Raw genomic sequence first — 27168 nt, 5'->3', positions numbered from 1 at the left:
TGAGAGAGAATTCATGTGAATGGGGCAGGCAGAGAGAGAGAAACAGAGACAGTATGAGTGGGGGAGGCGCAGAGAGAGAGAATCTCAAGCAGGTTCCATGTTGTCAGTGCAGAGCCTGACATGGGGCTTGATCCCAGGAACTGTGAGATCATGACCTGAGCTGAAACTAAGAGTCAGATACTTAACCAACTGAGCCTGCTTAGTAATCTAACTATTTAAAAAAAAAAATAAATTTTTTTTCACATTTATTTTTGAGAGACAGAGAGAGACAGAACACGAGTGAGGGAGGGGCATAGAGAGAAGGAGACACAGAATCCGAAGGAGGCTCCAGGCTCCGAGCTGACAGAACAAAGCCCGACACGGGGCTCAAACTCACAAACTGTGAGATCATGACCTGAGCCAAAGTCAGACGCTTAACTGACTGAGCCACAAGCGCCCCATAATCTAACTATTAAGTTATACTTTAAGTACTGTTTATTTTTGGGGCACCTGGGTGGCTCAGTCAGTCAAGCATCTGACTCTCAGTTTTGGCTCAGATCATGATCTCACGGTTTTGTGAGTTTAAGCCCCACATTTGGCTCTGTGCTGACAGTGCGGAGCCTGCTTGGGATCTTTTCTCTCTCTCTCTCTCTCTCTCTCTCTCTCTCTCTCTCTCCCTCCCTCCCTCCCTCCCTCCCTCCTCCCTCCCTCCCCTACTCACGCTGTCTTTCAAAATAAATAAACTTAAAAATTTTTAAATAAAAAAATTACTGTTTATTTTTGAGCTTTCTGATTATTTGAATATGCAGTTACAGAAATATGATCTATTATATTGTTGTAGTATTATCCAAACAAAGATGCTTTTGTTTGCATGTTTTCATTTCTCTAAAATCTCTTGCCCTCTGTTTCTTTTATTGCAGAGGTGGAGAAAGGGAAGAGCAGACACAGGCTTTAAGGTGGTGATTTTATTCTACATATCTACTGCTCATCGTAACTACAAGTTTGTAGGTGCTACAATTCAGTGATTCTGTTATCTGTGTCATTACTGATGTCAAAATCACTTAATCATTTATTGAACTGGAAAGACAAAAAGGACAGAGAATGACTGTAATCACAGCTGTAGAGACTGTCTGTGTCTCATCAATGATACCTACATTATGGCTCAAGGCATTAAGAGCCAACAGTCAAGAGAGTGCACTTGGAAGTAGCCTCTCTACCAGAACCAGTAGCCTCTCTACCCTTTACAAAGTTGATGATTAAAAATCAAAGGAAAGAAGAACCAGAGCCCCTGTTGATAATGCCTTTAAAAAACAAAAAAACAAAAACCAAACCAACAAAAAAAAAAAAAACCCACCAAAATGTTTGCTGTAAACAGACAGTGGCTATAGTAAATGAATGGCTGGTCTAAGACTGGTGATCTAAGAAGGACTTTTTGTGAGGTCTAAGGAAGTCAAAGTATGACCATTAAGAACATCAACAGCCTGATTTGAGTGTTTGGGGTTTTTTGGTTTGTTTTTTTACAACAGTTTATTGAGGTGAAATATAAAAAGTAACTACTCTGAATCGAACAATTCGATGGCATTTAGTACAATCACAGTGTTGTGTAACCATTACCCACCTAGTTCCACAGCATTTCCATCATTCTCAATAAAACCCCTTACCCATTAAGCAGCTTCCCTTCCTCTCTCTCCATCTCTGGCAACCACCAATCTGTGTTCTGTCTCTGTGGGTTTATCTATTCTGGATATTTCACATAAGTGGAATCATTTCATGTGTGATCTTTTGTGTCTGGCTTCTCTCATTTAACATGTTTTAGAGATTCTAAGTTTTGGTTTTTTGGAGGCATTTAAGCAATCACAGGTATTAGAAGTCTCAAACATATTTGTATTATAATCTAGACATAAAAATTACCTCTGAAGGCTTCTGGACAGACTCTGTATCCTGTTCAAAACAACAACAGTATTTTAAGGTTGTTACAGGAATCCCTTATATGTTGAGAATGTGTCACATACAATTCCATAAATTAAATTTACATCTACTTCAAAGCTATACAATTTCAGTTTCATTTACTTTCAGTAATCGTTTTTTAAAGTCTTAATTTTTTTGTTTTATATACTACTTTCAATCCTTCATATTCATATTTCTTAATATTCACCATTAACAGTGATATCTAATAATTTTTCATTAGAGAAACTACAAGCTCTTCTTAAAAGAGTTTTATCTGCAAAATGGAAAATATGAAGAACCCTGAAGATTTTCTTCTCAGGGTAACCAAGAGAAAACAACGACAACAACAACAACAAACAAACAGAACCAACCCCATCTGATGACTCTTTCTTCAGATTGCCCAGGCTGCTGGACTTTTGCAGACTCGAAGTTCTAAAAATAACAATAATAGTAATAAGGATTGATAATAAGTGCCTCTGGTGCCACTGTTTCTAAGTAGAACATCTTGGAAAGAAACTAAAATTGTGTGTGGGTTGAATCCTGGTAATAAAAGAAACTCTGGATTCAGGCAGTCACTTATGTGCTTAACTAAATTATAACATTTCGTTCTTTTAAAAGCGAGGTGGTTAACTGTCCTGCCAATAACTCTAAATGTCCTGCACATGGTAGGATAGCTGGAAAAACACGTAGGACTATCCCTGTGATGTCAATATTTGAAAGTGAAACAGTGCTTTCCATGGACTAGTGGTGCATCCTTTGCCTGTATACATTTACACCAGAAACTTTTAAAATACTCACATACTATTTATATATAATCCTTGTAATTAAAATAAAGGACCAAAGCGTTACAATTCAGTTCACAAAGGAATCAATTTTCTGAATCTGACAAAGCACTTCATTTTATAGTTATGATCAAGGCATAATAGAAAAATCCCCATTGCTGCCCACAGTAATTTATTTGCTATCCTAGTAAAGGCAAAGTGACCCTGTAAACATCCAGAGACTTTCTTTCACATAAGTAGCATTCAATTATATAGAGCTGGTCTTGCTCAGATTTTGAAGGCAGGAATATGTGACCAGCTTAAAAAAGAGATAGAAAAAAGCAACATCTTTCCTCTAAGAGGCAAAATAATATAAACATACAAAGAACCTTTTAAAAGGCAATTCTCGGGGCACCTGGATGGCTCAGTCGGTTAAGCATCCGACTTCGGCTCAGGTCACGATCCTGTGGTTCATGGGTTCAAGCCCTGCGTCAGGCTTTGTGCTGACAGCTCAGAGCCTGGAGCCTGCTTCGGATTCTGTGTCTCCCTCTCTGTCTCTCTGCCCTCCCCTGCTCGTGCTCTCTCTCTCAAAAATAAAGACTAAAAAAAAAAAAAAAAAAAAAAAAAAATTGGGAGCACCTGGGCGGCTCAGTTGGTTAAGCATCTGACTTCAGCTCAGGTCATGATTTTGTGGTTCATGGGTTTGAACCCCGCACCAGGCTCTGTGCTGACAGCTCAGAGCCTGGAGCCTGCTTCAAATTCTGTGTCTCCCTCTCTCTCTGCCCCTCCCCCACTTGCACTCTGTCTCTCTCTCTCTCAAAAATAAATGAACATAAAAAAATTAAAAGGCAATTCTCCTATATTTACATGTAAATAAGTTGCTAGAAGTGCTGACTACCAAGGGAATGCAAGCTGGTGCAGCCACTCTGGAAAACAGTATGGAGGTTCTTCAAAAAACTAAAAATAGAACTACCCTACAATCCAGCAATTGCACTACTAGACATTTATCCAAGGGATATGGGTGTGCTGTTTCGAAGGCACACATGCACCCCATGTTTATAGCAGCACTATCAACAATAGCCAAAGTATGGAAAGAGCCCAAATGTCCATCAAGGGATGAATGGATAAAGATGTGGTACATATATACAATGGAGTATTACTCAGCAATCAAAAAGAATGAAATCTTGCCATTTGCAACTACATGGATGGAACTGGAGGGTATTATGCTAAGTGAAATTAGTCAGAGAAAGACAAAAATCATATGACTTCACTCATATGAGGATTTTAAGAGACAAAACAGATTCACATAAGGGAAGGGAAACAAAAATAATATAAAAACAGGGAGGGGGACAAAACAGAAGAGACTCATAAATATGGAGAACAAACTGAGGGTTACAGGAGGCACTGTGGGAGGGGGGATGGGCTAAGTGGGTAAGGGGCACTAAGGAATCTTCTCCTGAAATCATTGTTGCACTATATGCTAACTAATTTGGATGTAAATTTAAAAAAATTAAAAAGAAAATTAAAAAAAGAAAAAGAAAAAGAAGTGTTGACTACCAAATAAACAAAAGAATAAAATAAACAAAAGAAAAGATCTCATCTTTGAGTACTGCTCTGAACATTTATTTTCCTAATTTAATCCAGACTTTTACTTGGATAAACACAGCTGTTGGGTTGGTTTACTACACTGAAAGTGCAAAAAACCATTGTAGCCTTTCCAGCCATCACACCATCCTCTGTGACTCTTTTCTGCTAGAGTCAAACTGCAAGTCAGTGCAAACTTCAGATTCAAAGCACTGAACTTCACGTGACAGCTGATGAAGGAAGGTTAAAGATGGGCAAAAACCTGGCATGAGATCATGGTCAACGAGCAAGTATTTCTTTGTTAACTTACAAACCTCACCTGCACCCCCATCCAACCACTACACCTGCATTAATGTATTCAGGCCTCAGAGTCATTTGCTTTTAATTTTGGTTATTGTTAGTGTAATAGAAGCTTCCTCTCTGCCAGGTCTCAAGTGACATTTTTTACATTCAATAATATGACTTACGAAAGACTATCAGAAGGCTGGGTTTCAACAGCAGCACCAAGGATTATTTTTCCATCACTAAAATGTAAAAAAAAAAAAAAAAAAAGAAAGAAAGAAAGAAAGAAAAAGAATTTATACACTGTAAGAGTAAAAGAGCATACATATTCTGAGTGAACACAATTGTCAAAAATAAAAAAACTGTGCGAGGGAATATATTTCACTCTCTTTACAAATACTCCATTATATTTTCTTTTATTTGGTCTAATTGTAAGACTAAGTAATTGAGAATATGCTCCCTCAAAATTCTACTTGCTGATGGAGAAACTAGGGTATCCCTGTCCTGAATCCTTCCCAGCCATCCTGCAGGCAGCCTCAGGCACATGACTGTCACTATGGACCTGGCAACACTTGTTGACGGCCACCTATGACCTAGACATAAAGCCCAAATGCCCTAAAATCCCTCTCTAATCTGACCACCATACCTCCCCTGACTCCTCTCTTGTGACTCCTTGCTTCCACACCTTTTATTTCAATAATACAGAACTGATTTCAAGTCCCTTGGCCCATGCCTTCCTGTTTCTTGCCCCTGTGAAAAATTATGTTTGTAAATGAATGCAGCGCATCCTTGTCTTTGCTTGACCTACTCTGTTGAACATTTATATTGCAATGTCAGAACATAAATGACGTACTTCTCTTCAAACGAAGTCTCTGGTTGAGGCAATTTTGCTTTTTCGGAAATTTCCAAGCCCTTAGATGTTGGCAATAATGAAGGGACCGAAACTTGCAAGATACCAGTGTGGAACTGTAATGTAATTACAAAAAGGCCAAAAATCAATCCATCAAACAAAACATAAGTCACAAAGAAAAAAAAAAAGAAGACAATTACACGGTCTATCGATAAAATTTCATACACCTGGGTTCAGCACGCTATTCTTATATTTACAAAACAGTCTCAGTATATAAACATCAACAAGTGTTCGTCAGAGAAAACCTTCTGGAGGAAGGTCATCCGTGAACTTGGTTCTGAATAAAACATAATAAATACCATCAAGTAAGTTAATAGCCAATCCTGACAACTTGAAGTCCCAGTTAAAATCTTGGCTGTGGCACACTTGCCTAAGTGACCTTAGGTAAGTCACTTAACTAGGTGTCAGTTTTCTCCCCTGCAAAATGAGAATGGCAATGCCTACCGTACAGGGTTGTCATGATTTAAGATGAGATTTGGGTAAAGTGCTTTCTAAACACACCTCTGTTTCTCTCTCTCTCTCTCTCTCTCTCTCTCTCTTTTTTTAATTTTAGAGAGGTGGGGGGAGAGGGCAGAGGGAGAGAGAGAATCTTAAGCAGGCTCCATGCTCAGTACCTGGAGCCTGACAAGGGGCTCCATCCCACGACCCTGGGATCATGACCTCAGCCAAGATCAAGAGTCAGACGCTCAACTGCCTGAGCTACTCAGGCACCCGTTTTCACTTTAATTTCTACCACCAGTCTAACACAGAATGTTGTTCAAACTGGTTAATTTGTGGATACAATTAAAATGCTTTGCTTAGGGGCGCCTGGGTGGCTCAGTTGGTTGAGCGGCCGACTTCGGCTCAGGTCACGATCTCGCAGTCCGTGAGTTCGAGCCCCGCATCAGGCTCTGTGCTGACAGCTCGGAGCCTGGAGCCTGTTTCGGATTCTGTGTCTCCCTCTCTCTGACCCTCCCCCATTCATGCTGTCTCTCTCTGTCTCAAAAATAAATAAACGTTGAAAAAAAAATTAAAAAAATATAATAAAAAAAATGCTTTGCTTAATAACAATACTCGAGCCACAACAAAAATGCATGGCACATTTTCCCAAATGCTTTATGTATCCTAGGGATGGAATTTATGAAAGAAATTTTATACTCTGGCTTTAAATAGTTTCTGACAACTGTAGAGTACTTAGGTTGTGAGCACATCATAAACTAATAAACCAAACACTTAAAAACAACTCTGGTAAAGAAAAATAAACAAAATTCACCTCAGTGAATTCACTTTGCCAGTCAACCAATTAGTGACAGTGCTTCACTTCTGAAGTCAGCCAGGCAGGTAGGGATTCACACCAGTGAACACACGTCTAGAGGCCAATCAGTCAACAGTCTCACCTTTGTAACCACACATTCACAGCTGATGTCAACTCACTCCAGTCTCTGCAAGGCCACCAGTCCCTGAGGTCCAAGCATCCCCCGAAACCCCACATATGATCAGCTGAAGAGATTGTCTTAGACCAACAAAGTTCCCTTTGTTAAATAAATAGGCAATAAATTTAGCTTTGTGGATTTTTGTTTCAGTTACTGAGGGTGGTCTCCTCCCTTGACACTATAAACGGTTATAACATGTGAAGTCTGTTAAAATAACCCGATTGGGCCCAAGATGGAGTGGCCTGTATTAAGCTCCATGTCAGCAAACCCAAACTTAGCTAAATTTCTATGCTCAGTGCAGAGAAGGCTCGGTGCCCAGAAAAGGCAGGCTTAGGTCAACCAATTAGCGCTTGCCTTCTCTACACAAGTTACCTGACCCTGCTCCAAGACTCCCCTTCGCTGCACATAAGGAAAGTAACCCTACTCGAACCAACCAGCAAATGCCTAGCATGACCCCCTGTTCCTCCTTCCTTCTGCCTAAAAGAGCCTTTCATTTTGTACAGATCCTTAGAGCTCCTTTCCACCTGCTAAGGTGGATGTCGCTTGATTCATGAATTGATGAATAGAGCCAGTAAGAACTTTAAAATCCATTCGGTTGAATTTTGTTAACAGCAAGTCGTATTTATTGTAAAATAGGAAATTATTGCACTATCTTTTTTTTTTTTTTTAAGTTTGAATCTTTATGATTAGTTCTGGGCCACTTATTGAGCCATTACCCCTGTGGTACGAAGTTCACAGTAGCTCCTTGGGTTCCTAATCATGGGGATGTGGGTGGGAGGGATGGTTCCACTAACCAAGTGACCCATTTTCTTGATTTCATTTCAAACTTTAGGGCTTTAACTACGACCTCAAAATCTCCCTCCCAGCTTTCCTTTAACCAAGTCGCTGAACATGCTCAATCATCATCAAATCATTGTTTCCAAACTAAAAGTCTCATTAAAGTAGAATTCACATAGCAAAGGTTTTTGTTAAGGATATGAGATTATCTAGGCATATCTTACATGGAATAGCTATCTTTCTGTATACATGCAGCATACTCAGTGGCTGTCAAATATTAGTTTTCCCTTCAATATAAATATGTATTTAGCAAGTAGGGAATTTTTTTCCCTCTAAAATACTTCTTATTCCTTAACTAACTCTTTGCTTCTCTCTTCCAATTTTATGGAGATATCACTGACATGCAGCAGTATATAAATTTAAGGTATACAGTATAATGACTTACAGATTACTGTGAAACGATCACCACAGTAAGCCTAGTTAACATCCATCACCTTGTCTAGTTACGAAGGGAAGGGATGGGAAGGGACAGGAATAGAAGGAAGAAAGAAGAAAGAAAAAGAATAAGGAAAAACCTTTTTTTTTCCTTACGATGAGAACTTTTTGGATCTATTCTCTTAGCAATTTTCAAATATACCAGATAGCAATGTTAACTATAAGCATCATGTTGTACATTACACTCCCAGCACTCATTTGTCTCATAACTGGAAGTTTGTACCTTTTGACCACCTCCCTCCAATTTCCCTTACCCACTAATTTCTTATTAATGACATCATTTAGCCCTGTCTTACATTTAAGAGAGAAATGTTAATTGTTTCCTCCTTGAATTCTTTTGCAGTCAATTCAAATTTCCTTTTCTCACCATGTAATTATCAGGAACAGATAGGGAAAATAAAGATGCCACTCAGCTTCTTGTCACCACATAGAGCAAATGTTAAAAGAAAAGATGACCAAAGAAAGAAATGTTAAACATAAGGGAGCCAAAATTGTTTTGTTAAAAAAAAAAAAAAAAAAAAAAGACAAACAAAAAAAAAAAACCCTTCTTATTCTTAGTTTCTCTAGACAGCACATGACACTAAAATTCAGAAATACTTTCGGGGAGCCTGGATGGCACAGTTGGTTAAGCATCTGACTCTTGATTTCGGCTCAGGTCATGATCTCACAGTTCATGAGTTCAACCCCTATGTCAGGCTCTGTGCTGACAGCATGGATCCTGCTTGGGATATTCTCTCTCTCTCTCTCTCTCTCTCTCTCTCTCTCTCTCTCTCCCCCTCCCTCCCTCTCAAAAATAAATAAATAAATATTTTAAAAATTAAGAAACAGTTTCAGGGCAAAGATCGAGGTGCTGTCAGGAAAACAGTCTTAAGATGAAGCCATGGGTGTGCCTTTGTTAAGACCTCAGGAAGACTTAAGGAGGTGCTATCTCAGTGAACCCTTCAAAAGAGCAACACCTCTCAAAATAAAGGGATATTCCAAGCAGCCTTACAGAAAACTTTAGGTAGAAGAAGGCTTATTGTGAAGATATTTGTGGATATGCTTTACCTGACAGACTGGATTATAAATTAATTCTTAAGAAGTTCCAAGTAAATAAGCTATTACACCAAATTAGACAGACAGGGAGGGACAGAAGGTAGAAGGCCTGGGACCCGTACAGACACTTTGACAGAAAACGACTCATCTGCAATTAGAAGTTCCTTCTTTTTTTTTTTTTTTTTAAACGTTTATTTATTTTCGAGACAGAGAGAGAGACAGAGTATGAACGGGGGAGGGTCAGAGACAGAGGGAGACACAGAATCTGAAACAGGCTCCAGGCTCTGAGCTGTCAGCACAGAGCCCGACGCAGGGCTCGAACTCACTGGCCGCGAGATCATGACCTGAGCCGAAGTCGGATGCTCAACCAACTGAGCCACTCAGGCGCCCCTACAAGTTCCTTCTTATGGAAATGGAAAGATGCCTCAGAAGGAATAACCAAGAGCCCAGGGGACTGGGCTCTGTCAAAGAGCTGGCAATATAGGCCTGGCTCAATTTTGGAATTGCTATGGACTAATGACACCTGTGTGTCTTCCACTTTCCCTCTTTTTTAAATGGGAATGCCTAGCAGTTGTTATGCCTATCCCACCACAGTACGACAAGTGTAGAGGGGACACATAGCTTGACCTTTAAGTTCCTGGTTCTTTAAATGGAATGAAGTACTCCTCGAGAAATTGTGCCCAAGAAGACGTGAGGAGCTTCACCTACATCTTGACCTCGTGTGGATGATGAGATTCTGGATGCTGATGCCTAACTGGAATGAGACCAAGAGGTCTCTGAAGAGAGGGTGAGTGTATTTTGCATGGGAGAGGGGTGTAAATTATCATAGTCGGAGAGTGGAGAGGCAGATTATACTATGTGTATATAGTATATAGCCACACTATACAGATGTGGCTGCACCAGTATATGCCACCCCACGTGTTCTTCTTATAATGTGCTGTCGTTACTTGTCCGTCAAGAGGTAGGGTCTATGCTTCCCCTCTGTGAATGTGTGTGGACCTGTGACTACAGGAGAAGAGCTGCTACATGACTTCAGAGTTCTATCATAAAAAGTGACAGAAATTTGCCCAGTTCTCTTGGGATGCTCATCCTTAAGACCTAAACACTATGCTATGAGAAAGCCAAGCAGTCACATGTCCAAGCAGGGCGTCAGCTGATGTCCCAGCCAAAAGGAGCCCCACCCATGAAGACATACAAATGGGCAGCCTTCGTGCCTTTCGAGCTGATGCCCAGTGGAGCGAAAATGAAATGTTCCTGCTGAGCCCTGCCCAAATCACAGATCCATCAGCAAAATAAGTGTTGTCATTCAGGCCACAATGTTTTGGGGTGGTTTGCAAGAGATAATGGAAACAGGTTTTGGCACCAGTTGGATGTGAAAGAAAAGTAAATGAGTCCAAGACTGAGTATTCCTGTCCAGTTGCTTTTTCCAAGCCTAAAGAAGTCAAGGAAATTTTAGTCCATCATTTTTCAGAGGCACAATCAGAAGTGACTAAAATCAACTTCTTTATATAATCAAACTTTATCCCCACTTCATTTATTCCTTACTTATTCTTTAATAAATAGATTGTCCCCTCCTATTTAAGATGACCTCATTCTCCCATGTTTTTCCTGAATTATTTAAATAATTTTGACATCACCCAAGGCATTTATTTATTAAGGAGAGAGGGGAAAAAACACACATTTCAAATGAAGTCCTATGAGACACAAAAATTGCCAAAACTCAGTCAGTAGTCAAACTGAGAAAAGATCCCATGTCTTTCATGTTGTCAACAGCATCTAAACCTTCGATGACACAATCTCTTCATATTGTCAGCAATATGAATCTCAGCAAAAAACTGAGACTCTGTAAATACCTCTTCTGGAACACTTGTGTTAAATGGGTCACGGCTGGGAGATCCCATTACTGGTGTAGGTGACAGACTTTTCTCCAGGTCACTAAAACCTTGTGCATCCAGCAAAGTGGAGATGGAACTGGATGTGAGCAGATCTTCAAAGTCGCTATCTTGGCCTAGAAAAAGACAAAACAAAAGGAGGACAACAGCAGCTTTTCATTTACATTTCACTTTTGGTGGAAGAATACCAACTGAATATAATTTTTTTTTTTCCTCATCCTCAGAAACCAAAGACTCGCCTTCTCCTGAAATCATTAGAAAAATAACAACATGGCATCTAGGAAACATCCCAAACTATGAGCACCTGCGGCTTGGGGGTGGTGTTAACAAAGGTATTAATTCATGGTAGTTTTAATAGATATAATCACGGACTCACAGCATTGAAATCAAAAGTTAATTTAGTCCAAAAATCCTCCCATAATTTTGTTTCAGATTTTAGGGCTTTACAAATTTCAATTCAGAAATAACCAAGCTGGAGAATACCAGTGGTATAACAAACTAATTCAGAATAGTAATACAGCCACCCAGTAAACAACTCAATCTTCATCACTACTGTGTTCTTGGAAAACAAGAAAATGAAAAACAACAACAACAACAACAACAACAAAAATAGAAAGAAAAAAGGAAAAGAAAAAAAGATAGGCAATCTTTTGATTCCTTAAGAGGATCCCTGTATTTCATTTATTTTAAGGCAGAAAGAATAGCCTTAGGAACAAATTCAATCACATATCCAGGAAAGCAGCAACTTTAAGAATTTCTTTTACATCTCCAGCGATGAAAAGGATTAAGTGCTGGGCAATAGTGCCAGATATTCTTTTCTAAAACCAAAGAATGTTGCTTAACACACTATTCTCTGAGTAATACAAAATGGCAAATCATATGCTGTTTAAAGCTATTAACTAGACTTAGTTTCTTAATTTAGGTTTTACTATTTATTCTAATTTTATTAAAAATTTAGGTATTATTAGCATTTTCTAAGGATTATCTAAATAAATATAAATCCTAGTGAGAAATCACGATTTATAAACTCTTCATTAGAACAGGACATAATTTTCAATGGTGGTTAAAAACTACCTCTTTTAGCTACATTTATATGCATTTACAAAGATGAAAAAAAAATACATGAAACTGACAAAAGTGATCATGCCAGTGCAATTACAAACAATTTTACCCCTTTTCCCTATTTTCTACATGTTTTATAAAATAATCTGTTTACATAAATTAATGTTTTCCCTTGATTTTTAAATATAGGAATTACAATGTTGAGATTCTATAAAATCAGACAGTTTTAAATGCTACAACTATGTAAAAATTAATCACTTTTGAATCTGCAATGTTGTCTAAAAAGAGACACTCTCTTGAAGGCACAGAAAATGCTGACTGATGAGAATCGCATGTACACTGATGAAGGTTCATTTGCTTGCTCATTGGGATATTTACAAAGTCTTAACTCACGCTAAGCCCTGTGAACAAAAAGATGAAAATCTTTTCTTCCACTCCCCCCCCACCAGAAATTTTGGTCTGATATATGATTTTCTTTCCTTTTGGCTCATCAAAATTGAAATTCCAAAATCTGAGTGTTTCACGAGTACCCTCCAAAAGATTTATTACCAGTGCTTACTTTTAGAGCAAACAACCCCCACCTACATATTGTTAATGAACAAGAAAACTTTCAAAGGTCTTGACGTTTTTGTTTTAAATGACCCCCAGAGATTTTCCACATTGGAGGATGGCCAACTGGACCACGTGCAGATAAAATAACAATACATCAAAAGGGATCGCTATTTTTTTCAGGTTTTATTTTTGCTAGTTAACATACAGTGTTAACATTAGTTTCAGGTGTACAATATTGTAATGCAACACTTCCATACATGATCCTGCGCTCATCTCAACAAGTTGTACACCTTAATCACCATCAAAGCATGACTATTTTTACTTAGATGTCTCACGGGTTGTTTTTGTTTTTTAACTTAACACATTCAATGTTGAACACATTTCAGTGTTCCTCCACTAGGCTTCTCTATATTGGTAAATGGAATCATCATCCGCCCAGTTGCTTTAGTCAGAAAGGTAAATCTTGATTCTTTCCTCTTCTTCACTCTCATCTGGTCCATCAAACCAATGTTGATTCTAACACCAAAATATATTTCCTATCAGTACCTATCATATCATTCCACTTGGAATGCTGCAGGGGTCTTTTGATTGGCTTCTCTTCCCTCCCACATTGCTCCCTCCTCCCACTATGGTCCATTTGTTATGCAGATGCCACTGACGTGTTAAAAACCATCAGTGAATCCCTCTGGGCTCAAAGAGCTGAATGCCTCTCACTGCCTGGGCAACACTCAACTTCTATCAGCTCATCTCATCTCATTTCATTCTCTCCCTGCTCAGTACCTTCCAAGCATACTCATCTTCTTTTACTTCTTAAACACACCAAGCTCTTTTCCCCCCTAACCTCCTGAACACACTGTTGTCCTCCCTCTCTCTGGAATGCTGTCCCCCTGACCAACCAAACAATCTACAGTATTCTCATTGGCCTACACACTCTCTTGCAGAGAACAGATGCCTAATAATAATGTTGAATGAAGAAAGGAACTAATTTGGAATAATGGATAAGCTCCCCGAAAGAAAACAAGGCCAATGTCAAAGTTCATAGCCACTTAAAATCAAGTAAAGTAGAAAAACCTAGAAAGCTACGCTACCTTTTTTACCTTGGGCCAGTACCACCGTATCTTGCATTTTCTTGTACCTGTTCAGGCACTGGCGAAGATCTTCTATTTTCCGATCCTATTAATAAAATCAATTATCATCTTTAATACTATTGATTTTAAACAGAAAAACTGTGATACAAAGAATAAGTAGACATGAATTATTTACATTATCCAAAGAAGACTTCTAAACTTTAGTAAAACTGGTAATATCTAGAATAGTTTTCCTACGTACATCAGAGATAGAGAAGAAGTACCTCTAAATTTAGAGATCCTATCCTTCAGCTGCCATCTTTAAAAAACAAAAACAAAACAAGGTAATAAGATACAAAACAAAAACAAACAAACAAAAAAAAACAAGAATAAAATCAACTTTAATTATTCTCCTCTCCAACTTCTAGGTCAGATCTTGAAAGAAAGGTCTACACCTGCTGTCTGTATCAGCTGTCATCAGTCACCATCTGACTTTTTCCTTCACAAAACACTCAGCCAAAGTTGCTTCAATTAGTCATTAGGGACTTTCTATTTACTGAAATAATGAACACTTTTCATCCTTTGTCTAATTTGACCTCTGTTTGGTACTTGACTGACCCCACTCTTTCCTTCTTTGTTCCCTTTTCTTTCCACTCTTTCTTTTCTTCTATTTTGATTTCTTAATCCCTTGACCGGTAAGATATTCTACTTCTACAACCCCCACTATCTGGCCAACCCAGATCATGAAATGTTAGCACTTCCAGGTTTTGTCCTTTACCCTCATTCTGGTGGATTATAAAGATGGGCACCCTAGCTTCTCCCTCACTGATTTTGGGCTTGTCCATGTGACTTACTTTGGCCAAAGAGATATAAACAAATGTGGTGCAAGGAAAGGCTTGAAAGGTATTTATCTGCACATTAGGGCTTGCCCTCTTTTTTCTGCTCTAGGGAACCTTGTAAGCACCATGTGAAGAAGCATAGGTTAGTCTACTGGAGGATGAGAGATCATTTGGAGAAGAGACATCCCAGACGGGACCAACCTATACAAGTCGGTTAATCACCAGACAGGTGAATCACATCATTCTAGACCATCCAGCCCCATCCTAGCCACTGGCTAACTGCAGAGATCTGCAAAGCCAGCCCAGACCATAACAATTACCTAGCCAACCCTCAGAAGTATGAGAAATAACGTATGTGATTGGTCTTGGAGCAAAAGCTAACTATACATCAATTACAGTTTAATCCCCAACAATCTATAATTCTGTACTTCTCCTAAAATTGATGGGGTTCATTCCCTACCAATCTGTAATTCTGCATTAATCCTAAAATTTAGACTCACTTTCTATGAGAAATCTCCTTTTAGATGTCCCATGAGCACATCAAATTGAATGTTCCTAAAATTAAACTCATTATTTGCCCTCAGTACTTGAGCCTCTTGCTTGGATTCCCTTAACTCTTTGAGGGCACTATCATTCACTTTGCTACTCAAACTAGAAACTTATTCTCAAATTCAGATTTAAAAAAATCTTGTCAATCTGTAAACTTCTGGAAAACCTCACCACTTCACTTCTACTGCTGTATTTCAACCCCTCTTCATTTCTCACCTAGACTATTTAACAGCCTCTTAATTTTTCTGTCCTAACTCTGCCTCCCTTACTCTTGCCTCCATTTTGCCACTAGAGTTCGCTTTCTAAAATGACAATTTAAATCATGTCACTGCCCAAGGTCTACAGTTAATACCCCAAATGATTAGCTTAGCACTCCAGCTTGCCTAACACCTCATAGCAGCTCCCCTGTCAGCCTCATCTACCCCTCCACCTGTTATATCATTCTGAACTTTCCCAGGATGCACTGGTTGTCTCAAGCCTTGCTTTTGAGACATGTTCTGGGTAACAGATACTTTCCCTAGAAGCTTTCATTTTCCTAATGAACAACTCTTGCTTTTCCTCAGGTTTTGCTCAAATATGGCCTCTTTGAAGCTCTCTGGAACTACTAAAAACTTGTCACCCTTGGTGCTCCTAAAGCAGATTGAGCATCTAATAAGCCCTCAGTCAACATTGGGAGTTTTGTTTGTTATTGTTGCTCTTTGGGCAGAGGGAAATTAAAACTAAATGAATTTCAATGATTATTTTTAAAAAGTAAAAGCTATGGGGGCACCTTGCTAATGACTTTCCTTTGTATTCAACAGTTGGAAAGACTAGTAAAAAAGAAACCACGTGGGTGACAGGACAGTGAGTTTATTTCCATGTAATAAAGAGCAAATAAAGAAAATGAAAGGCAAAAATATAGAGAGAAGTAAGAGAAAGACACAAGATGAGAGAAAAGGATCAAGACAAAGTTCTTTGGCATTTGCTTGTTTTTTACTTCCTTGAAATTAATCTTTTCTCGGGAAAATGCCTCCTTGTTCCATTCATTAAGGAACATGAGGTAAAAGTAGTTCTGATGACAGGAGCTGAAATCAAGTGTTGCTGCCAGTTGGATATATGGCTGATCATGCAGGCCACCAAGAAACACCTTGTTTTAGTAGGTAATTGTGTCTCTGCTCTAAGCAGGATGAAGTGAGAGAAGCAACTGGGAGAAAAGAACTCCCAGAGACCTTGGCCATTTGGCCGGAGTACCTACAACAGGGCCTGGGGCCATACTTGATTTCATAGTGCCTGTGCCTCTGTTTTCTCGTATGTCATCTCTCAGGAGAATAGAGGCAATCCCTGATGTGAAAGAATCCAGGAACGAGAAGGAAATAACACGAATAAAATCAACACCATCACGAAGCTACAGCTGTCATGGGCCACTTCCTTCAGGGTTCACGTTAGCTTAGGATTTCCAGTGACCACACAAAGGGTGCACCATGGACCATATCCTTTCTCTCGTTTCCTACCCGCATATAAAGAAATGATCTGAGAGCTTGAACATTTTCTAAATTCATGGAGCGGAGGGGAGGGAATTCTTAGTGGAGCCAGCGCTGCTGGCTGCCATTCTTCTGTACATAATCCCAATTACATCTGCCACCACTGAGCAGGGGCACACTTGTGTAGAAAGGGAGAATGGCTGTCCCTCAACTTCAGCAGTGTTTAGCCTATGTTCTTTCAAGGTGACATATCTCAAGAAAGGGCAGGGAATGATCACAATGGTGTTACACATCCATATAAATAATTTCATCTAGATACCTTTTCTTCATTTGCTGCCATCAAAGACTCCATAGCCTTTTTCATTTTTTGTACTTCAATATCTGAAAATATCACAACATCACAAAAGAGTTCACGTTAGTTAATAGGTGTGACAATAACAAGAGGCTGCCTCTTCAGACTATAATGTTTTAATGAAACTTTTACCATCCATATCCCCCTTTTAGGGAAAATCTGAAAAATGAACACATTCTATGTCACCTGAACGGTCATCGCTAACAATAAGGGTAAGTGAGAGCTAACTACCCTCTCTAGAAGCAAAACAAAATCTTCATGAGAACACTGAACATGAAATTTCAGTGCTATAACAATGAAAACATGGAGTTTTCCAAAAAAGAAACCTAGAAAGCAGTGGGTGAAAGCAATGAACAGTGTACATGATGACAGAAGCAGAGAAAATGATACTCCGTTTTAACCAATATGGAGACATGAATGGTAAGAGCCTGATGGAAGGTGGCATTTATATGAGTAGTCATGCTAAGCAGCTGGTTGTAGGTTCCACACAGAAGGATAATAAGCACTTTGCTTCATCTATAAACATCATTTCCAATACTATTTTAAAACATAAAAGCCAAAGTAAGGTAAATGTGATTTTCCTTAAAATTTGATGGCCTAATAGAAAAGCATGTTACTTTAATAATAAAAGAACAAATATTGGAGCTCCTGGGTGGCTCAGTCAGTTAAGTGTCTGACTCTTGATTTCAGCTCAGGTAATGAATGACCTCATGGTTGTGAGATGAAGCCTGTGTGGGGCTCCCCACTGGGCTTGGAGCCTGCTTTGGATTCTCTCTCCCCACCTTCCTCTGTCCCTCTCCCACTCAAGTGTGTGCCCATGCCCATCCATGTGCACTCTCATAAATAAATAAATAAATAAATAAATAAATAAATAAATAAATAAATAAATAAATAAAATATTTTATGATGGAAAAGTCAACCTCAAATGAAATCACAAATTAAAAAAATTCAATAGAGAAAAAAATTCACCTAAGTTACCTGCTTCTGAGGGAAAAAAAAATATTACTTAAGATAACTTTTAAAACAGTGGTGCATCATAAACACTGGCATAACATTTTCTTTTTTTTTGTTGTTAAAGTTTATTTATTTTTGAGCAAGAGAGGGAGACAGAGTGTGAGCGGGGGAGGAGCTTTGAGACAGAGGGAGACACAGAATCCAAAGCAGGTTCCAGGCTCTGAGCTGTCAGCACAGAGCCTGACGTGGGGCTCAAACTCACAGACCACGAGATCATGACCTGAGCCGAAGTCAGACCTTCAACCGACTGAGCCACCCAGGTGCCCCTAACATTTTCAATTAAGGTATATTCTGTAGAAATAGCTTTTTTCTTTTTCTTTTCTTTTTTTCTTTTGTGATGCCAAATTCCTTTGACTTAAGAATTCAGTATCTAAAAGCAAAGAGCCCATTAAGGATTTATCTTTATGCTGCACTGTATGATCTGGGTTCTGTTAGTCAGCCTAGGTACAATCTCATTTCGAACATCAAGAGGGTATGTTTAGGGGCGCCTGGGTGGCGCAGTCGGTTAAGCGTCCGACTTCAGCCAGGTCACGATCTCGCGGTCCGTGAGTTCGAGCCCCGCGTCGGGCTCTGGGCTGATGGCTCAGAGCCTGGAGCCTGTTTCCGATTCTGTGTCTCCCTCTCTCTCTGCCCCTCCCCCGTTCATGCTCTGTCTCTCTCTGTCCCAAAAATAAATAAACGTTAAAAAAAAAAAAAAAAAAAGAGGGTATGTTTAATTCCTAATGCAGATCTCAGTGAAAAAGCGAGCTACAAAACATTGACAAGTCATTTTAATTTTCTCCTCTGACCCTATATCTCCTGGACTACAAAGAAAACACTCTCTCACCTCCACTACTACTCTGAGTGCTCTGTTGTATCCTGTGGAGCAAAAGGACTAAATCAGAAAAAATGCAAAATGACCTTTTTACTCCTTGTTTTTATTGTTTGTTTATTTACCCTCTATTTCCTGCACTCTGAAGAAATGGAGAGCTTATTGATGAAGCAACTTTACATCTTTGGTGAGATAAATGTTTTAAAACACATGCAAAGAACAGTCCAAGTAGTACTTTTGGTGAATGTAAAGGCTGATGGAAATACACCAAAAACCTTACTTTTGTCTTTGAGCTTCTTTTTAAAATTTTCATCTGTGCAGGAAAACCCATCGAATTGGAAGTTAGTATACATTACAACAATGAATATTTTGAAAGCACTATCATTTAGTTTCCTTTTACCCAAGATAAAGAAATGCTAACCCTATAAAAATTGAATATTAAGCACGATTTTGTGACTTTACAAATGGCACTACAATATATAATGCTCTGTGTAAGGTTAGAAAGAGAATCGAATATAATTAATCAAAAGAACTAAATTTGAGTTCTTACCTCTGTCAATTTTCTTGTATAAAATGGAGTACATATGCACTCCTTACACTATACATGGTGAAAAACCCACTAGTGATGCTTTGGTTGTTTTTACATTTCTATTACAGTTCAATATATGGCCCTCCTGAATGTGCCTAGTACATTGCTTATGTCACATGAAACTCACCACTCAAATTCAACAATACTGAAATAAATGGTCTATGTCCTCAATAAGGAGGAGTCCACTGACCATGCAATTAGATGTTATGCCAACATCAGACTGCCACGAAGTTTTTAAACCCTGCTCTCAACCCTCATATTTACCTGGTTGTACATTGGTAACAAGCAGTTCACAGACCAGTATCAGTCTTTGGGTACCACTACTCTAGCCCACAAGTCCTATGATTCCATTTTATTCTTTTTTTGTTGTTGTTTTTTAACACTTTTTTTGAAGTTATCTCTACACCCAATGTGGATCTTGAGCTCACAACCCCAAGATCAAGAGTCACATGCTCCACTGACTGAGCCAGCCAGGCACCCCTCCATTTTATTCTTAAAACCCTACAAGAATGACCTGCCTATGAATGTCCTTTAAGGACACACAATTCTGGGGGCACCTGGCTGGCTCAGTTGGTACATCATGTGGCTTTTCATCTCGGAGTCATGAGCGCAAGCCCCACGTTGGGCGTAGAGCTTACTTAACACACAAACACACACACACACACACACACAAATTCTATATATGCCAAAATACACAAGGGAAGAAAATCCATTTTCCTCAATATTTGATGAATTGAGTTCTCTGATCCATAGTGGAATGCAATAACTACAGGTATATAAAGCCAGGATATTCTAGAGCCAAGAAAGACATTAAAGGTAACCTAATTCAACACCTTCATTGCACAATGATGTTACCAACTTTCACATAATACAGATAAATATACTAAAGCTACACTAAATGCAATTTTTTTTTTGTTTCAAAAGAGTCAGAAGTTGCTTTGGTTTTCTGCAGTGCCACAATAATCTTTAACAGCAAAGAAAGGTTAAATTGAACCTAGTGTTGTCAGGTGTTATGTGCATTTATATTTCCAAATATAATATAAAAACCACATTTCATTCAAGTTATTTTCTTTCAAGTATAATGTACATTAAAATTTACGGTCCATACAATTTTCAAAACAAACCTCCTCAATTATGAGAACAATTTTGATAAATTCATATACTTTTTCAGAACGAGAATTCCCCTGTTTTTCCTTTCTAGCAGGTGGAGGGCTCAATCCACAGTCAATTTTCACTGATTTTCCAAAGATGCAGAGTCTTTTCCTCTCTTCTCTCAAAAGGGCAGGCAAGGTTTCTAAATCTCCTCCTTTGTGCTGTTTCAAGTTCAGTTCAGAGGAAAATAATGTTGGGGCATAATGATGGTTCCTTTTAATGCTCTCAGACACTCCCTTATACTGCAATTTGAACAAGAACTCTTTCGTGAGAATTTACAACTTGGTAATCTAAAATAAACATCCGATGAAGTACAGAGCTACCCTTCTCCAGCTGCTGAAGAGGAAGTTAACAGATCCCCAGGCACAGGCAAGAGTCTCAGGATTCCCTGCTGTCCTGGGCTTATATTGTTTCTACTCCTCTGCCCTTTCTCTGGAATTAAATATCCACTAAAATTGAGTTCTTGTACAAAGAGAGGGAGCATAGGGAGGGCTGAGTAGGGAGGGTTTCAACAAAGATAACAAATGTCAAATGTATATAGCTACCTCGATCAAGAATTTCCATCCCTTCTCCTTTCATCTTGCACACCAATTTTTCTTGTAGCCTTTTTACTTCAGATTCCTTCTCTTCTAGCTGTTCTTTTAAAGATGCCAGTTCATCCTACAAATGACAAATTTGTTTTAAAACAGATTATGGCCAAAAGAGAATATTCAGGGAGCGTGTCAACTCTTAAATCAATAATTAGTTTTTGTGAATGAAACAAACAATTAAAAAAAAAAAAAACGACAGGGATCTAGATGCAGACTTCAGAAATCAGACAGTGGCAATGGGAAGCAGGAAGCAAGACAGTTAATGAAAGTCAATGTACAATAATTCTGGTATAAGTATTTCAGGCTTCTGTGTGACCAAATTAAAACAAAACCTTTTAAAGTATAATTAGGACCGAGGTGGCCCTAATGTTTAAATCTTATGTTAAATAAATTAAAAAAAAAAATCTCCCCAAGTTAATCAAGGATGATAATCAAATTAGACGCTTAGTGTCATAAAAGCAAAATAAAATGCAAATTGGAAAATATATATTAAGACTTGACTGAGATTTATTTAGTATTCCTAGATGGCACTTATGTTCACTGGACAAGGTAGAGCTTAATTAATGGTAGGAAGTGATGAACAATGTTAGCCAAATCATGGGACTAAATGATTCATCCTCAACCCCAAACTAAAGGAAGAGAATCTCTAACAACACTGGAAAAAAAGACTGAGCAAACAGATTTTAAATCCCCCTCTTCTTTTTTTACTACACAGCTATTAAAGATTCCAAGTCCGATGTTCTATTTGCTAATGGTTTAATTTTCAGTTTAACTTTGGTGAAGAACTTAGCATTAGCAAATTTAAATTTTGCTGGTTGTATTGGACACAGAAAATAAAGCTATGCAGTGCTAATAAATGTTCTTTGATATTCAATAAACATTTTATTTTCAGTCTCTAAGTGTATTATGTTTAGTATTATGAGAAGATCTCTAATAAAGCCAGAAACTTGGCTCCATACTTTTTACTTATGATAGGAGTGGAGACCGAGTATAAGGAATTTTCAGTAGCACTGGCTAGAAGCTTCTTTTAAGCAGTAATTTCAATTCACTGCCATGATACAATTAACTGCTATATACATTTACCTTCAAGAAAGCCCCAAAGGAAAAAGCAATCTTTACTACTGCTACAAAACAGAATTTTTTCATAGGTGCATTTTTGCAATTATTTTACCATGCTTGGATCTCAGACACGCTAAGAGGGTTGAGATTTAATTTACAAATGAATACGGTTTATTATTTTCACACTAATTACGTCATACGTTTCTGAAAACAGTATTAGGGATCTCACTGTCCCTTTCATCAGCTTTAGATGTATTTTTAAAAGGCAGATGACACACACAAAATGAATGCACATGCTACTAAAAACACTATCACAGCAAAACAGCACAAGCCAGAAAGCAACAGGCCCAGGACCCCATTACCCAAAGTCTACTACACCTTCAGTGACTCCCATTTTCGCTCCATCCGCTGCTTTTCATACTGCATCTGACCCACCTTGATTTTCATGCTAGAAAGTTTGGCCATTAAAGACTGGTAGAGAGACAGAGGTGTGAAAGAAAACTATAGATAGAAAAAGACAACCCTAAATACCAAGAAAATAGTATCAGTTTATAAAGGAGGTTAGGTAATTAAGAGAAATAACAGGTTATGTTTTACTAGATTAGTTAAGCCCGATTTTTATTCAGAATAGTAGTGCTTCAATTCAAGAAGGTCTCCAGCTTGGGGAAAACTGTTCATTCACTTGTAAAATACCCTTCTTTATCATACACTAGGTTGAAAACTTATTTATATTATTGATCACAGGTAAGTAGTCAGTCAAGTGGTTAAACATTTTTGTCATTGAGAAAACTTACTTTGGTTGACTTCAGCTTTTTTTCATACTGAAGTCTTTCATTGTCCATTTCACTGACTCTTAACCTCAAATCATTGATCTCTTGCATTAGCCCCTGTCAAAAAAAGGAAGCAATGAAATATATCAGGAAAGCAGCAACACGCTAATCTATACCAAGATAGATAGATAGGGCCCCGTCATTTACAAATATGTTGTCCTAATACAATGTTATATTTGGAATAGGAAAAAGAAAATAATCCAAAAGTTTTCATAATACAGATACTTCTACTGCCGCTTTCTAAAAAAACTAATTTGCTTGTAAAATTTGTCTAAGTGTTCTGAGACACAGTGACATATTTTTGTCTAGAGCCCAGAAAAGGAAATTAGAATGCTAAATAATACCAACTTCAAGTATTGTGAAGAGATGATTTTTTTCTTTCTTTTTTTTTTTTTTTTTTTTTACTATAAGCCATGAAGACCCCACCAACAGTTAATATGTTTTTGTTCCTCATCTTACAGGTCCCTATTCCTGAGCCACAAATTAACATGACAGAACAGAATTACACCAAAATGCCATAAAAAAGAATAGAACAATGCTAAAAGAGATAAAACTTTCTTAACGAGGGGCTATTCTAAACTTCTATGTGTAATGATTCACACATAGGGAAAGGGATGCCACAAGGAAATACACTTTCCAGAAAACCCACAGGCTTTTAAATTGGACGTGGTTTCTTGTAAAATGGGGGAGAGTATTGCTTAGCATTATTACACAATAACTACTCATTAGTTATTATTTCAATTATTAATGCAATATTTCAATAAGAGGATATCTATTTTCTCCTTTTATCAATGAGGTTGTGAACTGTGTGACATCATTTAATAACATTTTGCTTGTGATTCTTTATCTACACATTCAAGAGTCATGTTTAAGGAAAATGTCAGTTTCTCCCATTTGTTAATCATCCTTGCATAATATGAATTCTTAGTGATTTTCCTTCATCTTTTTTATGTATATCTTTCCACTTTCTCATAGTTAAAGAGCTTTGAATTCCTATTTGGTACTGTTTTATTTTACCTCTAGAAATAGTGACAATTTGCAAAGAAAAAGAAATAACTGAAGAAAACAATTATAAATCGAGGTCATTTTTCTATTTAAAAAAAAAACCCTACCCAAGTATACTTTGAGGCAACATTGTTGGCATGAATGTAAATCTCCAACATGAACTATAATAACCCAAGCTGGAAAATCTGGAAATAGTTCCTTAATATAAAACTTTAAAAACTGGAATACAAATTATTTCCAACCAATTTCTTATCAGAATTTCAGTTCTTTTTAAAAAGAAAATCTCCCTTTTTCCCTTTCAGAGAAACTCTTTAGGCTCCACAGAAGCTCAGTTTCTGACATCTGCACTCTTACCAGAAGGGGGCACTGTTGAATAATGCTAAGCATCTCCTATCGGCCATTCCTGGGACAGGCAAGTCCTCAATATTCCAAGGTTTCAAGACTTTTACCCCTAATCTTTTGGAAGTGCCTATACTTCTTCCCCACTCCAATATTTTCTTAGAAATTAATCTCCAAATAATCTAAAATTCTAAAACAAAGTTTAAGAATTTTGGATTCATGAGACAGCCATGGAAATTTGTTTTTATTTTAAGGAGGCTCCTCCCCACCCAATGTGGGGCGTGAACTCATGACCCTAAGATCAAGAGTAGCATGCTCTACCAACTGAACCACCCCAAAACATTTTATTTTTATTAAGGGAACAATACTATGAAAATTAACATATTTAATTCAGCTTTAATTCTGAGGGCTATTTTAATTAATATGTTACAAAGTTTATCACACTTCTTATAATCTCTGGGTATATATGAGCTATATATTTTGCCAATAGTGTTGAATATTTATTAGAAAGTTATCAGGGATTGAGTTTACTGAGAGTGTGATGACAAAATCACTTTGCTTATGATTGAAAGTACATGAGAGGCTCCCGGATGGCTCAGTCTGTTGGGGGTCTGTCTTCAGCTTAGGTCATGATCTCACGGTTCATGGGTTCGAGCCCCACATCAGGCTGTGCTGACAGCTCAGAGCCTGGAGCTGCTTCGGATTCTGTGTCTCCCTCTCTCTCTGCCCCTTCTGCGCTCATGCTCTCTCTCTCTCTCTCAAAAATAAACAAACATTAAAAAAAGGAAAAAAAAAGTGCATGAGTGAAGCAGGGAGGTGCCAGGAAAAAAAGTTTTATTAAAAATAAAAAAAGTAGACAAATTCAGATGTAAATAATGCTCTAGAGTCTTAAAAAAATCATGACATGTCCACTTCTAGTTTAGTCCTAGTGTTCAGTTAACATCTCAGATCCAATTAACCAGTCGTGAAAGTTAAGACTCCCCCTAAACTTTAAGAATACAATGGAAAACACCAACTCTTGATCCCTAAACACTCTAACTTCTTTCCCTGTACCGGAGTTAGCTCCTCTGTATGTAGTCTACCTGCTGACTGGATTCTATCATGTTATGTAGCAGCTGGGATCAGGGAATGACAGAAAGGAAAAAGAGGAAAATATCCAAACAGATTTTTAAAAAATATTTATTTATTTATTTATTTATTTATTGAGAGAGAGAGAGAGAGAGAGAGAGAGAGAGAGCAAACTGGGGAGAAGCAGAGAGAGAGGGAGACAGAGGACCCAAAGCAGCCTCTGGGCTGACAGCAGAAAGCCCGATCAGGACTCGAAATCATGAACCGTGAGATCATGACCTGAGCCAAAGTCGAACCACTCAACTGACTGAGCCGTCCAGGTGCTCCTCATGCACTTTCTATCATAAGCAAAGTGATTTTGTCATCACACGTCAGGTGCCTCTCCAAATAGATTTTCAAAGAAAGCACAAAAGTGACAACTTTGGAGAAATCTGTTTTAAGAGACCCAGTCTCAATCAAGTGAGAAACATGCTCATATAGGTGACCGACCAGGAGCTTCAGAAGATTAAAACATGAACCAGCTTAGGGATTTCCTTTTGCTGCTGAGGAAGTAACACACAGGTCAAGACTTTTCATTATAGTTCCACCTTTCACAGAAAATTTAATTTTGAAAATAGCAATGGAGTAAATCTCATGACATCAAATCTATGTAGGGCTTTCATACAGTGGCTAATATACATAATGTACTTCATATTATGATGGTATGTAGTTGGCTGGAAATAAATGTTTGAAATGAAAATAGAGGGGGAAAAGAACTTAAATGATTTCTTCTTCTCTCTCCTTCTTGGTACCCACTTTCTAATCCAGTATGACAACTCTCCATACTCCAACCAAGGAAAAAAAAATTTGTGAAAAAAGAGATGGCCCTAGGAGAGAAGGAAGTCCTGCAGCTCTTCATATTTCTTTTCTTTTTCTTTTTTTTTAATGTTTACTTTTGAGAGACGGAGACAGAGCCTGAGCGGGTAGGGGCAGAGAGAGGGAGACACAGAATCCAAAGGAGGCTCCAGGCTCTGAGCTGTCAGCACAGAGCCCAACGCAGGGCTCGAACTCAGCAACTGCGAGATCATGACCTGAGCTGACGTCAGACACTTAACCCACTGAGCCACCCAGGAGCCCCCTTTTGTCAAATAAATAAATTTCAAATGGATATGCTCTTTCCCCAACAACAAATAAGCAAATAAAAGACCCAGATTAATAAAATAGTACAAAAAACAAAGCAGGTTTAACCACAAAATGAGTACTTCAAGCTGTAGAATCTATCCCAAGTTTCACTAAAGTTTAGTGAGCTTTATTTAATTGGAATGCTTTATGTGTGGAATAGACCCAAAGTAGAAGGCCAAACTAAATAAACTCTAAAAATCTGGTTTTTTTTTATGATTATATAATGAAAGCATGTTTTCTATACATATTTAAAGACTTACTTATTATATAATAAACAATCAGTGTAACTTAATAATAGCTTTTAAGGGCACCTGGGTGGCTCAGTCAGTTAAACATCTGACTTCGGCTCAGGTCATGATCTCATGGTTCATGAGTTTGTGGCCCGCATCAGGCTCTGTGCTGACAGCTCAGGGCCTGGAGCCCGCTTCAGATTCTGTGTCTCCCTCTCTCTCTACCCATCCCCCACTTGTGTTCATTTTCCCTCCCTCCCTCCCTCTCTCTCTCTCCCTCCCTTCCTTCCTCTCTCAGAAATAATAAATGAATATACTTAATAGCTTTTAGTAAAATGGTACACTTAAACCCATTATTTCCACAA

At 38.2% G+C, this 27168-nt stretch overlaps 1 protein-coding gene across 30 annotated transcripts in view; it reads right to left on the bottom strand.

Annotated features, from left to right (window-relative positions):
• Nucleotides 1–27168, bottom strand: part of PPFIBP1 (PPFIA binding protein 1) — a 173431-nt gene that overhangs the window by 17897 nt on the left and 128366 nt on the right. For 9 of the 30 annotated variants that reach the window (XM_045464428.1, XM_045464419.1, XM_045464432.1 and 6 more), the window contains 9 exons: nucleotides 22965–23057; nucleotides 21067–21181; nucleotides 16923–16984; nucleotides 13777–13861; nucleotides 11036–11190; nucleotides 5407–5519; nucleotides 4739–4795; nucleotides 2298–2358; nucleotides 1891–1920 (listed from right to left, as the gene is read on the bottom strand). In XM_045464428.1, coding sequence (XP_045320384.1) covers nucleotides 1891–1920; nucleotides 2298–2358; nucleotides 4739–4795; nucleotides 5407–5519; nucleotides 11036–11190; nucleotides 13777–13861; nucleotides 16923–16984; nucleotides 21067–21181; nucleotides 22965–23057 — 771 coding nt within the window. Of the gene's footprint in view, nucleotides 1–1890; nucleotides 1921–2297; nucleotides 2359–4738; nucleotides 4796–5406; nucleotides 5520–11035; nucleotides 11191–13776; nucleotides 13862–16922; nucleotides 16985–19060; nucleotides 19094–21066; nucleotides 21182–22548; nucleotides 22642–22964; nucleotides 23058–27168 lie in introns of all 30 variants that reach the window. The other 21 variants (XM_045464413.1, XM_045464422.1, XM_045464414.1 and 18 more) reach the window with 7 other exon arrangements.

This window comes from Leopardus geoffroyi, chromosome B4 (genome assembly GCF_018350155.1).
Source record: "Leopardus geoffroyi isolate Oge1 chromosome B4, O.geoffroyi_Oge1_pat1.0, whole genome shotgun sequence".
Lineage (NCBI taxonomy): Eukaryota > Metazoa > Chordata > Mammalia > Carnivora > Felidae > Leopardus > Leopardus geoffroyi.
This window is presented reverse-complemented; position numbering and strand designations above follow the sequence as displayed.